Below are 14,928 nucleotides of genomic sequence, written 5' to 3'. Positions count from 1 at the left end.
GTTCAATGTGCAGCAGCAGGCAAAACATGCAACCAGAATGTCATTAGCAAGTTCGGTATGCATACATTACCCCGCTAGTTCGAACTAGGGGGGTAGCGTAGACATACCCTAGGATGTTCAGGGACACAACCCTTTGCTCTGGGCACCCCTAAGCCTCCGATGGGCAGACGCTGGGACAGGAGGATGGATCTAGTCTGTTCCTTCCTTCTGAAACACCTGGCATTGGCCACTGTCAAAGACAGGATATCAGGCTAAATGAACCATTGCATTGGTCTGCCCCAGTCTGGCCATTCTTATAGTCTTATTTTCCCCTCTCTCTTCACTCTTTTCCCAAAAGACAAGGAGACTTTGGCTGTGTTTACCCCTTCAACAGTACTTCCTTTCTCTGATGTTGGCCCTTTATTAGTAGGTCCCCACTGTCCTAGATTGAAGATACTGCCACAGCATGACCCAGCTTCGGGGTTAGCCCCTCCTTTGACTCCACTTCTGGTCTCCCTCGAGGGCACTCAAAGTTCAGGCTTCCTAGACATCAGCTCTCTCCTGCTTCCTTACTTCCCACTGCACTTCACTTTGATTCCCCAGCAGCTCTGACTAAGGCCCCACTCCTGCGGTTAATCTTTCTCTTTGGGCTACGAGAGTGCACACGAGTTACCAGCTGATCTTCACAACGCCAAATTCTGTCTGTTCTTATGGCAAAATCACTGCTCAAAAAATACATTAAAAGCAGTGGCTGTTCCAAGATCACCCATCTGTTTTCTGGAGCTGTTGCAAGACAAAGTCTTTCCAGCCTTCTGCTAGCGTTGTCACCTCCCTTGCACAGAAGGTTCTTTCTGTCTCATCCTGAAGGAGGCTGCTGAGTCTCCCCAACTCAGCCTTTATATTGCAAAAGCCTTTTCTTTGTTTCCTGGAGCACCCAGCTGGAACCAGTCTATGCAAACCTCCCTAAGGGGTGGTATTCTCAAGAGGTGTTTACAGCCTCAGTGATTCATCTTAATCACCCCACACACTGATGTTAGTTCCCAGAAACCTGCCATAACTACACCCCTCTCCCCACCCCCAACCCCACCCACACATACCCTGAGTTGCATGCACTGTCTGGCCCACAATGAGATCTATAACATTCATAAACTGATACCGTATGGTCCCCCAAAGATACTGCCTGTGATTGCAACATCTGTCCTAGTGGCAGGTCAGCTGAACCATGTTCTACTAACAACTATTTAGAACAGCACTTTGTAGTTTACAGGGTACTAAAAACCTCCTTCTTCCAGCACTGTTTTCCACTGTGTCAATATCAGCAAACACCACCTCACTCTGCAGCCCCATACTAGCACTCTCCTTTTCTTGTCTGATCTGGAGTCCAGAGTTTTTTGTCATCTAACAGCTGTGCCATGTAAGCCTGCTAGTGTAGCCATGGCCTTCAAGGTAAATCCCACCCATGATCTACTGGCTTTATTTGAGTGCGAGTGTGGGAAGTGGAGGGAAGAAGAGAATTTGGATCTGGAATTTTAAGCTTTTTGGGGATAGAGAATCTGTACCCTCCTGAGTACCAACCCCACACTGGGCCAGGAAGGGTTAACCAGGCCTACCTGTCTAAGAGAGCCCCTCCCCCACAGCCCGGCAGGGCATGCTCCAACTGAAGGACCAGCATATAAAGGCTAGTGGAGCAGCTCTGTCAGGGCTGACCACCGCAGATGAAGGCGCAGCTGCCAGACCTCCCCCGAGCAGCAGCAGCAGCAGCAGCAGCAGACAGATGCCACGGCAGAGGCCAGCCAGCAGAGACAGGCTGGGGAAGCTGCTGCTGATTGTCACCTGGGTAGGAAGTAGCCCAGAGCTAGAAGCTGGATCCCCAAGAGCTCAGCATGTTGGTGGGCAGATTCCCTGCTAAGCTAGTGGTGGGACACGCCCACCACTGACAGGGGCCTGGGCTGGGACCTGATGGAGCGGGAGGGCCTGGGTGTCCCTACGCCCATCCCCCCTGACACAGCGCTCCCATTGTTGCTATTGACGTGGCCACTGGGCCCTACTGCCCTGTGGATGGGGGTGGCCACTAACTTTGGGCCGCAAGGCCAGACTCTTAGACATGAGAAAGGGGCCTGTGGGTATTTGGGACTGTAGCAGCCATGGGGTGGAGCACGTATCGCAGGGCCTGGTAAGCTCAACACCCTGCCTCAGAGGGGTTGGGCATACTCACCCCATGACACCCCACCTTCCATTTGTAAAGGATCTTGCATGTTTATGGTATCTCTAAACACCATTTTTAAATGGGCACCAATAGAAGGGATTCATTACACTATACGGTGGGTTCCTTACATTACATGACCACCTTCTAGCGCAGCACAGAGCAGAACCATATGTCCATTTGTGTCTGGAAAGATCAGTGCTGGCACGAGTAGCTGGAAATCACACTTTGCCCCCTCCTTGTGTATGGTTTAGCCACGTAATCCTGCAATTTCAAAGCACCGGGTAGAAAACCTGCACGAATTAAACAGTTTCCAAGTCACCCATATGCACAAAGCAGCGCTGAAAAATATGGCTTCCCCCAAGATCCCAGCTCATGCCATCTCTCTGCAAAAATAAGCACCCTAATAAATCAAGGCTTCCCATCTGGCCCAGTTAGTAGGAGAGCCATGAACCCAGGCAATGCTGAGTCCTTGCAACTGCAGCCCGTCAGATAGGAACACGGAAGCCTTCCTGGCACGGCGCTATGCATAGAGCTCACATCAGGCAGTCTCTGGGCGAAATATTTCCTTGAGGACGGCCACACAGGCTGGAGCAGAGCTGTCCCCTTCCACAGAGGGGCTGGGGCGCTGTGACGTGTTCAGCACTGGCTTGCTGAACAGCTCCCTAACTCCCTGCTGGAACTTGGGGTCCCAGGCGCTGTAGATGGCCACGTTCCAGCAGCTGTTGGAGGTCAGGACCCAGAAGGCATAAAAGGAGAACTGACACCACTGGTAGCCCAGCACGGAGCCCACCACAAAGACTGCGATTGGGCTGAAGGAGGCCGAGAAGGCAAAGGTCAGGATGCCAATAGTCTTGGCTGCCGTGATGTCAGAAAAGGAGAGGCGGCTGCCAGGCTGCGCCTCATTGCCCAGCCCCCTGCGGGCCTTGCAGTACTGGCGGATGGCAGTGAAGGTGATGCAGTTGATGGCAAAGGTGCCCGCCAGCAGGGAGAAGTCGAAGGCTGGGAAGAGCAGCATGATGTTCCAGGGGGAGCTGGCTGGCCTACCTGCAGGGAAGACGTAGGTGCACATCTTGCTGCAGGAGCTGTATTGCAAGGTGATGTCTGGGCTGGAGAGCAGAGGCACCACCGCCAGCAAGAAGCTCATGGACCACGAGAGCAGGATGAGCCAGACCGTCCGCCGCTTGGTGATCACCGCCCGCTTGTGCAAGGGCTTCAGCACGGCCACGCTCCTCTCCACCGACAGCAGGAAGATGGTGGTAATGGAGACGAAGGTGCAGCCAGCGAAGATGGGTCCAGTGATGAAGCAGGCAAAGGATGAGCTAGAGCAACTGCTGCTTCCCTGAGCCACGCCAGAGGCCAAGCTGCTCACCTCCCGGTACACAGAGTAGGGCACCACGATGAGCCCCACAGCCAGGTCAGCCAGGGCCAAGGAGGCTTTCAGGTAGCCCTGAGAGGTTCTGAACTGCCTGGCTCGCAGGAAGACCAGGAGGCTCACCACATTGCCCAGGATGATGGCAACAATCAGCAGGACCATGAGGAAGAGCTTGCAGATCTCCCCCGGAAGAGGGGGGCTGGAGAGGGTGCAATTGGGGCTGCTGCTGTTACCCCACATTGGCCAGATCTGTGTGTCCACCAGGCACCCCTGTTGGATCACAAACACACAGTGAGATATGACAATGGGTGAGTTGCATCCACACCCATACAGCTATTATACACAGGGAGACACACAGACACAGATTACACACTGGGAGACCCCCCCCAAACACACACAGATATTACACTCGGAGAGATATACACCACCTGCACCACCACACAGCTGTTACACAAAGGGAGATGCACGTGCACACACACACAGCTGTTACACAAAGGGAGATGCACGCACACACACACACACACACACAGCTATTAGACAAAGGGAGATGCACACACACACACACACACAGCTATTACACAAAGGGAGATGCACACGCACACACACACACAGAGCTATTACACAAAGGGAGATGCACACACACACACACACACAGCTATTACACAAAGGGAGATATATGCACACACACACACACACACACCTATTACACAAAGGGAGATATGCACACACACACACACACACACACACCTATTACACACAGGGAGACACACCTAGACTGAGATATTACACACAAGGAGACACACACACACACACACACACAGATATTACACCTAGTGAGCCACACACTCCCGAGATGGACCAGCCTTAGGGATGGGCAGTGGTACTCAAGGCGCTGCCCTGATGCTATCAGGGGCTCAGAGGAAGCCTGCCAGGCAGGGCAGCCCCTGGAGAAGCACAAGGACCAAGCTGCATGGGGAGTAGCTGGAAGAGCCCGGTAACTCCTCCAAAAAGGGTTCCTTCCTAGTTCTCTCCCTGCCTGCAACCATCGCTGCTCCCGCCCCCATGGAGCCGCCCCGGCCAAGTTCAGGAGTTGGACCCTGTCCCCCCCGCCCCCCGTACCTGCTCTCTGCTGAGCTGGGTGGCGCTCAGGGTCTGGCTCCCGAAGGCTCGTCTTAAAGCGGCGCGGCGCGGCGCGCACCCGGACCCCAGGACGCACTGTGTGGTACCGGCCGGTTTCTCAAGCGCACTCCCCCGACACACCCACTCCCGGCTGTGCCCCGCACACGCGGCCCGGAGCTGCGGAACGCCCCGCGGGCGCATCCCAGCCCAAGCGCCCGGTGTCCGCTCGCTGCTGGCCCCGCGCCCGGCTCGCCCCGAGCGGCGTGTCCTGCCTGCGGCGAGCGCCGCGCCGGGCTGTCCACGAGCTCGCCGCCAGCTGGGAGCTGGGCGGATCCGAGCCTGGCAATCCGGCGCGGGGCGGGGCGGGGCAGAAAGCTGGGCCGGGGACCCCCGCTCCCCAGCGAGCCCCTGGGGCACGTCTGGCCTCGAGAGCTGAATTTCCCGCAAGGTGGGTTGCGGGGCCTCTGGCCCCAGGCTGGGCGCTTGGCCTGTCCTGCCCTTGAACAGCAGCACCAAAGTCCATCCAGCCCAGCGTCCTGCCTGCCCATGGTGCCCAATGCCAGGGGCCCGAACAGAACAGGGACCATCAAGCAACCCCCCTCTGCCTCCCCACCCCTCCCCTCCAGCCTCTGACAAACAGAGACTAGGGCGACCCATCCTGGCTAGTAGCCATTGCTGGGCCTAACCTCCATGAATGTATCTAGTTCTTTTGTTGAACCCTGTTAAAGTCCTGGTCTTCACAACATCCCCTGGCAGGGAGTTCCACAGGTTGACTGTGCGCTGCATGAAGAAAAACTTCCTTTGGTTTGTTTTAAACCTGCTACCTCAGGCCCACACAAAACATGTCCTGTGGGCCAGATCCAGCTTGCCAAGCCACCAAATCCGGCCCACAGACGCTGTAGGGAGGCCCAGGCAGGCTCCCCGCTTGCCTCGCCCCAACCGCACGCTGTTCAGAAACATGGCTGCGGGCAGTTTTTCTTTAAAAACCATGAGGGGGAACGCTTTAGGAGCTGCTCCCGCCCCCAGCACAATCCCATTGGCCGGTTTCTAGACGGCCAAGCCACTGGATCAGGCCCATGGACATGGCAGGGAGCCCAAGGCAGGCTCTCCACTTGCCTCACCTGCATGTCACTCAGAATCGTGTCCAGAAACTGGCCAATGGGAGCTGCTTGTTTCAATAACAGGCCACCACAAAGCACAAGGGGCTCATGGCTGTGGCCTGGGCAGGGACAAGCACCAGTGCCCCGCCCTTCACAGGTGATTAATCAGCCCCGCCCAGTCAGTCAGCTCTGTGCAGGGAGCCCTGAGCCTCTGACTGGGCAGGACTGATTAATCACCTGTGAAGCTGGGCTGCCACCCCATCTTGCAGGGGGGCTGCTGGCTGGTGAGTCTCCTGGCCAGACCCTGCCTCTGGCAGCCCAGCCTCTTCCTTTCCCAACTCTCTGCCCCCCACTCCACATAACTAAATCTCCCCTCCCAGATCCAGCACCACAATCCCCTGTCCCAGATCACGGTCCCCTCCTGCCTTAGGTCACAACCCAAATCCGTACATCCCCTTCTGTACACCAATTCCCAGCCCTAGGTCACAGTCCAGTCTCCTGCACCCCATCCAGTGCCCCAGGTCACAACTGCCTTCTTCACCCAAGCTCCCTCCCTTACCCCAAACTCTCTTCTGCACTCAACCTCCATCCCAGACCCCCGCAGCTCCCCCATTAACAGGGAAGAGTGCGGCCCTCGACCACTTTCCAAATTCTTGGAGTGGCCCCCCATCAAGGATTATTACCCACCCCTGGCTACCTATTCATTTGGTGGCCCCTAGTTCTTTTGTTATGGGAACAAGTAAATCACTTTTCCTTATTCACTTTTTCCAGAGTGGGGTGGGCCAACGCTACATAAACCCTGGTGTGAGGGTGTGCCCAGAAGGGCTGAGGGTGGCCATTGCACCCATAGGTGCTGACTTCCTCTGTTCCTGCACTCTGCCCCCATCCCACACCTTGTCCACTCATGATTTGAGAGACCTCTATCTATCCCCCCTCAGTCTCCTCTTTCCTAAGCTGAAAAGTGCCAGTCTTTGGATCTCTCTTCATATAGCAGCTGTTCCAAACCCCTCCTCATTTTAGTTGCCCTTTTCTGAACCTCTTCCAATGCCACTGTATCTTATTTGAGATGAGGCGACCACGTCTGTACGCAGGGTTCAGGATGTGGCCGTACCATGGATTTATACAGAGACAATCAAATATTCTCTGTCTTATTCTCTAGCCTTCAGATCTCTCCTCCTTGGGGCCAGGTTAGCTCTTGCAGGCACAAGAAGTGATGCGGCCTTGTTATCTGCAGTTACATGGGGATTCCCACAATGCAAGGGAACCCCAGAGTGGGGTGGGCCAACTCTACATAAACCCTGTAAGCCCTTGTGTGAGGGTGTACCCAGAAGGGCTGGGGGTGGCCATTGCACCCATAGGTGCTGACTTCCTCTGTTCCTGCACTCTGCTCCCACTCCACCCCTTGTCCGTACCCCCACCCCTTCCTCCATTCCACTCTTTCCCCCACACCTCCACCTCTTCCTGTCCTTGCTCTGCCCCCTCCCCTCCAGAGCTTCCTGCACCCCACTGAACAGCTGTTTGCTGTGGGCAGGAGGCACTGGGAGGAAAGGGGGGGCAGATCTGCAGGTTTGTCACTGGGTGCTGAGCAGCCACAATTTTGTTTGTTTGTTTGGAGCATCCATGGAGCCGGAGCATTCTGGTTATCTCTAGTCATCATCACCTCCCCTCTGGGCTATTATGACCAGCCTACGTGTGTGCAGCCCTGGGCTGAACTGGCTTGTCCCTGCTCCAGGAGCAACCAGGACTGCCCAGGCACCATTCCTCCCCCCCCCCCCCCCCCGAGATGTGCTTTCAGCTCAACTTTGTTTTACAAAATGGCCTGGAGACAAAAGTGCTTCTCCTGGGCAAGAGGGTGGCATAGAGCTGTTCCCTCGACACCCTTCTGGGCACAGCTCTTCCCTGGTCTCAGCTCGCCTTGGCCACAGCATCGCTCCAGCCCCGACCACTGCTTCTTCCATCACTTGCCCCCGTGGGTACCTCCGCCCTGCACGAGCTCTGCAGCATGGGCCATGTCCACTTGGCTCCCACAGTTCTCCCCATTCTCCTTGCGTTTTACTCACCATGGCTACTGCAGTGCCCTGTTCCGTGAGTCCCAGCATCAGGCTCTGGTGGGAGCAGACGGCCACTCCCACTGGAGAGGGGAAGAACGGGGCCGAATCATCTTCACCCTCAGACACAGTCAGGTTGGGATTCATTTCAGGCCCCAGTTCAAGGATTTTAACGCCCTCCGAATTGTCCCCATCCTGTCCTAAGGCTCATATCTTCCGCACCAGCCTCCCTTTTCACAACCGTGTCGCTGCTGGTGCAAGAGCCTTCTCCTTTGCCACCTAACAACCTCCTTGTCTCTCTGTTTTATTGATTCACCCCTGCAGTCAAACTCAATGGGCTCACTAGCTCCAATGGAGGAGTTAGCAGGGTGACTGTCACTCTATACCAGTGGTTCTCAAACTTTGTGGCCCACCAACTTTCCTGCGGACCACCAGCCAACCACCCATGATGACAAAATGGGTGCAGGGGGGAGCAGGGAGGGGAGGTCTGGCTGAGAGATTAGTTGCAGGCGTGGGCTGTGTGTGGGGAGTCTGGGGTGGGAGATGGGGTGCAGGGTCTTTTTGGGAGGGGGATGAGGAGCGCTTAGTTCTGTGCCTCCTGCCACTCCCAGGCACCGCCCCCTGCTGCTCCCATTGGCTGTGATTCTGACCAATAGGAGCAGCAGGGAAAGCCTCCAAGAGAGCAGTTTCCTGCGTTGCCACTCTCCCTTCCCCCAGCTGGGGGACCCGCTTCCTTCTCCTGCAAGCTAGATCCAGCCTTATAGGCTTGCTCCACTCCCTGCAATGGGAAGCCAGTGCTGGTGCTCCAACCAGTGCAGGCTCCCTGTTGCGGGGGGCAGGGAGCAACGGGCCGGCGGCCCACCTGCAAGATAGTTGCTGATCACTAGTGATCCATGGACCACACTTTGAGAATCACCGCTCTAAAGCATGGTCTTCAAACTGGGGCACACAGTCTATCTCAGGTGGGGGTACGTGGCAGACTGCTGTTTGGAAAGGGACGATATGCAGCTGTGAAAGTTTGAAAACCACTGGGGGAGGGACCAGGGGTCATGCATGGGGAACCTACCAACAGCCAGTTCAGGAGGGACTTCTGGCTATTTGCTAAGGAAGGGTAGAAGTGGGTGATTTTTAATAGTGTGTGTTGAGTGGATAGCAGAACAGGCCCACCATATGCACTCAGTGCCCGGACTAGACAGTGCCCTGAGCACTGTAGGGGCATTTTATATATAACAATGATTAAGCCTTTGACAATAGAACTGGTTCTAACAACACCTAGGGCAGCGTTTCAGCTGCTAATGAGCACGCAGTGACTGCTACAACTGGCTGCATACAATTTACTTTGTTCTGGACTCTCACTCCTTGCCTGGTAAATTTCTCAGGCTTATCTGACTCTATCAGAAATGATTTAGTTCTGCTGCAATAACATAATTTTCATTGTTCTCCACTGTGACCCACCTGGTAGAAGGTGAGACCTACTTTCTGCAAGTGTTTATCACTGGTGATTACAGTAAATTGCAACTTAGGAAGTGCCTGTTTGGTGGCTTAGAAGCTTGCTACCTTGTTATTTTATTCTCCTGTAAAGGTGTCTCAGTTTCTATCTCCTCTTTATTTCTGTCCGCTCTGGTAGCTGCCTCCCACATCCCATTTTGGTTCTTTCTTCTACCTACATGTACCTAATCTTTTGTCTCATAGAAATTGTATCTTTCTTTCATGACTGTTCTCAGCAAAGTCTCCAATGACCTCCCCCTGAAATCGGTCTTACAAATTCTGGTTGCTTTATGGAGTTGGTATTATGAAATGGTTGTATCATGGAATGTCTCTGTGGCTGTGGAATCTACAATTTGCTGGTGTCCCTGCCACATCAGGGACAATAGTAGGCTGTTAACCTTCATGACTGTGCTGTAATCAGACAATGAGAGTATTAAGGAGGTTGCCTGATGGGGAAACCTGTTAGATTCTCTGTAGGGGGCTGGCGAAGTGGGGAGTGGAAAATCACTAGCATCAAAACTAAAGAACCAGAACCGTTGTTTGTTTGGCTCTTTTTTGAGGTGAAAGGGACACGTTAACTTGATGGACTCATAGGCCTGGTCTACACTAGGGATGTTAAATATTGGTTAATTGAACAGTCGATTAACCTCATGAATTCATATCGATCAGTCGACTATTCTATAGTCCCCGGGAGTGGGGCCGGCAGCAAGTACACCCGGCCCCACTCCCAAGGAACCCCCTGTCACTCTGTGCTGCTGCCTCTGTATCAGGGGCAGCAGTGTGGGGTGTCAGCCAGGAGCTGATCCGCAAGGGGCCAGTTTAAAAAACAGCTCCGCTTGTGGACCAGCTGCCTGTTGCCTTGCACTGCAGCAGCCCGACGCAGCCCCTGGACCCAGCGCAAGCCGGAACTGAGCCGGGCTGCCTGCCTGCCCGGTTCCTAATACACTTGAAATGCAGAGCTGCAGCAGTGATAAGTCCTGGACTTTAACAGGGTTCAAAAGAGCTAGATAGATTCATGAAGGTTTGGTCCATCAATGGCTATCCGGCCAGGATAGGTAGGAATTGTAACCCTTGCCTCTGTCTGGAAATGGATGACAAGAAAGGGATCATGTGAGGATTACCTGTTGTGTTCCCTCCCTCTAGGGCACCTGGTATTGGCCACTGTCGGCAGACCGGACACTGGGCTAGATGGACCTTTGGTCTGACCCAGTACGGCCATTCTTATATTCACACCACCAAGCCTGTTCTGTTGATTTCAAGGGCTGTTAAAGTTGATTTCAGTATGCCTGCTTTTCATAGGGAGTAATGGTAAATTCGATCTTGTACCATCGACTTTGGGGTAGTGCAGATGGAGCTCTCTGGAAGTCGATGTTCTTGGCCTCCGGAATGTGTCCCACAGTGCCCCGCTGTGACCACTCTGGCCAGGATTTTCAACTCTGCTGCTTTCCAGGGGCACAGGAGACGCCCTGGGAAAACTTGACTTTCATTTCCTGTGTGGCCAGCGTGTCGCGCAGACCTCGGAGCACACAGCACTCCCCAGCAGCACACCCAGCCGGGAATGCCCAGGGTCACAATCACGCACCAGCGTGACGCGTGCAGGAGATCCTTGGCCTCAGTGCTGCACTGGCAGAGGGGCCAGCTCGAGCAGAACTCTGAAGCAGGCTGATCCCCGTGCCAAGAGCGCAAAGGCTCTGTCTAAACTGCATCCTTCTTTCGAAAGAGGGATGTAAATCAAGCAGATTGAAAGTGCAAATAAAGCGGGGATTTAAATATCCCACACTTCGTTTGCATAATTGCATCACAGCGTTCTTTCGAAAAAGGGTATTTTGAAAGTGAAACCATCATCTAGATGCGGTTCTTTCGGAAAAACCCCTTTTTCAAAAGATCCTATACTCCTCAAAAAATGAGGTGTTTTTTTTTAAAGACCCGCATCTAGACGGCAGTTTTATTTTCGAAATACTCGTTTTCAGAAGAACACTGTGATACGATTATGCAAATGAAGCGCGGGATATTTAAATCCTTGCTTCAGTTGCACTTTCGATCTGCCTGATTTACATCCCTCTGTTGAAAGAGGGATGTAGCTTAGACATGCCCAAAGAGCCTGGCGGAGAGAGGCTAAGCCAGGACCGCCTAGCAGGGCCATGTGAAAATAACGGCGCTCAGGCAGACGCAGAAGACAAAGGAGGCAAATGGACAGTCTGGGTCATTGCTTCTGTGAGCAGCTGCCTAGGATTTTAGAAGAGAACCCGACCTGTTTCCCAAGCCACTCTGGGGATTCCCATATTTTATGACGATCACTTGGGAGGATTCCAGGGGCAGTAAGGCAGAGCAAGGTTGGGGAAGAGGCCGGGCATGGGACTCTCTCCTGTGCGGCAGGGCTCCCCTCTGAAATCTCCCAGGCCTCTGAGAAATCTCTCCCCCCACTTTCCCGCCCGCATCAGCAGGCCTGCCTTCTTGGCTGCAAGGGCGCACTGTTGACTCCTATCCAGCTTCTCATCCACTGGAATCCCTTTTCTGCAGAACTGCTGCTTAGCCAGTTGGTCCCCAGCCTGTAACAATGCTTGGGACTCTTCTGTCCCAAGGGCAGGACTCTGCACTTGTCCTTGTTGAACCTCATCCGATTTCTTTTGGCCCAATCCTCCAATCTGTCTAGGTCACTTTGGACCCATCCCTGCCCTCCAGCGTATCTACCTCTGCCCCTCGCTGAGTGTTATCTGTGACCTGCGGGTGCAACCCATCCCCTCAGCCAGGTTATAGAGCTGTTGAACAAAACTTGCCCCAGAACAGACCCTTGGGGCACACCGCCAGATAGTGGCTGCCAACCAGACACTGAGTCCAATGATCTAGCCAGGTTCTATTCCCCCGTCACAGAGTGTTTGTTATTTTTGTCAGGCTCTGTGTGTGTCTCATGCTGTTACATAAAGAGTGTATGGAATCCTGTGCAGAGTCTGCCTGTTGGCTTCCACTGTCGCCTGTGCCTGAAGAGCTACACTGAAACCCCAGAGCCCCTGCACAGCTGGAGTTCTGAGGGAGCACAAGCTGGGGCCCCAACGAGGCTAGCATTGGTTCCTGGGGCCAGGCACCTCAGGGTGTCACCTCTAAGCACAGGCTGGGGGCAGGGGGAGACTGCAGATTCAGAAAAAAAGCTTAGTGGTAGGTGGGACCAGACCTTATCGCCTGCCCCCCAGATGCATACATTCAAAACTGTTACCTCGTTATAGGGATGGAGGATTCCACGGATGAGTTTTAAATGCGCTGAGTGGAGCTGACTTGAGTGGCGAACAGGGATCAGGCCAGTGGCTGTCCAGTAGCTAGTAACACTCGTTCAGACGCCTGTGGCAGTTACAAACACTGTGAGCAGGCTGTGCTACAACAGTTCAAACTGAGGCCCCCGGCAGAAAGGAAGAAACCACAGGAAGCGCTGAGGAAAGGGGACTTATCGTGCAGTCCCGATAGGGGGGTTCTGTGTGAAAACGAGGGGAGGCTGCCTGGGGAGTCTCACAAGAGTTAGAGTTAATGAGTCTGGAGCAATTTAATAAACTCTCTTCGCCTGACCTACAGTCGTGGTTAATAGACCAGGACTCAGAGGCCGTGTCCTGGGCATGGCCAGGGGATGATGCTTTGGCAGACGACAGTCTGGGGCTGAGAGCAGGAGAAAAGGAGAATGGGAAAACCCCTCTCCCCGAAGTCTTCAGTGACTGTTCCTGGCCAGAGGTCAGAACTAGGACTCCAGCCTCCCTCTCCTTGACCTGTATGTTGCCTACAACCCCATTGACCCCACTTTTGTCTCCCTTGGCTCCCAAGATGGTGTCCTCTCCTGCTTCTTCTTTACCTGCTCCCTCAGCGTATCCTCCAGGAGAGGACATATCCCCCTTCCAAATTTCTGTGGGGGCTCCATAAGGCTCAGTTCTTGGTCTCCTTGGGTATGTCTACACTACAATGTTAGTTCGAACTAACGGACGTTAGTTCGAACTAACATTCATAGGCGCTACACTAGCGCTCCGCTAGTTCGAATTTGAATCGAACTAGCAGAGCGCTTAGTTCGAACTAGGAAAACCTCATTCCACGAGGACTAAGCCTAGTTCGAACTTACTAGTTCAAATTAAGGGGTGTGTAACCCCTTAATTCGAACTAGTGGGAGGCTAGCCCTCCCCAGGTTTCCCTGGTGGCCACTCTGGCCAACACCAGGGAAACTCTATGCCCCCCTCCCGGCCCCGGAGCCCTTAAAGGGGCACGGGCTGGCTACGGTGCCCGTGCCAGGTGCAAGCCTGCCAGCACCCAGCTAACAGACCCTGCACCTGGCACGGCACAGAGCCACCCACCCGATGTCCCCCAGCCCACCCCCTCTTCCCGGGACCAGGCTGGCGGCTCCCGGGAGCTTGCCCTGGACCGCAAGAGGCGGGCACCTTCCTGGGCTAGTGCGGACATCGTGGACCTCGTCCACGATCTCCGCACTAGGCACAGGAAAGTGGCCATCTAGGGCAGGAGAGCTGCCAGCCTGGGCACCCAGGAGCAGGTGTGCAAGAGAATCAAGGGGGTCCACTGAGACCCCCGACCCTGAGCCCTGAGCTTACAATGACTGTACTGGGTCAGACCAAAGGTCCATCTAGCCCAGTAGCCTGTCTGCCGACAGCGGCCAACCCTAGGGACCCTGGAGGGGATGGACCGAAGACAGTGACCAAGCCATTTGTCTCGTGCCATCCCTCTCCAGCCTTCCACAAACCTTGGGCAGGGACACCACTCCTACCGCCTGGCTAATAGCACTCCATGGACCCAGCCTCCATGACTTGATCTCACTTCCCTTTAAACTCTGTTCTAGTTCTAGCCTTCACAGCCTCCTGCAGCAAGGAGTTCCACAGGTTAACTATTTGCTTTGTGAAGAACAACTTTCTGTTACTAGTTTGAAGCCTGCTACCCATTCCTTTCCTTTGGTGTCCTCTAGTCCTTCTATTATGGGAACTAATGAAGAACTTTTCTGTATGCACCCTCTCCACCCAACCCCTGCTTTTAGAGACCTCTATCCTGTCTCCCCTCCGTCTCCTCTTTTCTAAGCTGAAAAGTCCCAGTCTCTTTAGCCTCTCTTCATATGGGACCTGTTCCCAACCCCTGATCATGTTAGTTGCCCTCCCCTCTCCCAGCCTTTCTCTTCCCCTCTCCCACCTCCTTTTCCCAGTCTCCCCCAGTTTTGTTCAATAAAGACAGAGTCAATGTTGGAAGAAACATTATCTTTACTTTGTACATCAATAAGAAGGGGGGCTAGGGAAGGGTAAGTGGAAGGAGGTGAGGGAGGAATGGGGTACGAGCCCCCGATGGGGAGGACTGGGCTGGCTCTGCGGGCTTCTGGGGGTGGAAGCTCTCCTGCAGCCCCCCAATTGTCCCCTCTCCCAAGATGGCAGCCTGCGGCAAGTGCAGCCGGGCTGATGGCCGAGTGGTGTGATGTGCCCAGTGTGGGTACTCCGGGCACTCCAAGCCAGGACTGCTTTGCAAGCGGGGCACCCCTGAGAACTGTCTGTCCGGGGTGGGGGTCGGGTCCCTTTAAGCGCAGCCCTCGGCTAGCCTGAGACAGCATCTCCACGCTCTAAGTCCTCCTCTGATGCCCTGCCGGCACTGCTTCCG

General features: G+C 54.5%; 1 protein-coding gene across 1 annotated transcript; it reads right to left on the bottom strand.

Annotated features, from left to right (window-relative positions):
* Positions 1-2,723: 2,723 nt before the first annotated feature.
* Positions 2,724-3,797, bottom strand: LOC102457810 (adenosine receptor A2a-like). The gene has a single exon (XM_006131084.2). The coding sequence runs from the start codon at positions 3,795-3,797 to the stop codon at positions 2,724-2,726; it is 1,074 nt and encodes a 357-aa protein (XP_006131146.2).
* Positions 3,798-14,928: the final 11,131 nt, after the last annotated feature.

The sequence above is a fragment of the Pelodiscus sinensis genome, chromosome 18, assembly GCF_049634645.1.
Source record: "Pelodiscus sinensis isolate JC-2024 chromosome 18, ASM4963464v1, whole genome shotgun sequence".
NCBI classification, from domain to species: Eukaryota; Metazoa; Chordata; order Testudines; family Trionychidae; genus Pelodiscus; species Pelodiscus sinensis.
The sequence above is the reverse complement of the archived record's forward strand: the minus strand, read 5'-3'. Positions and strand labels throughout refer to the sequence as shown.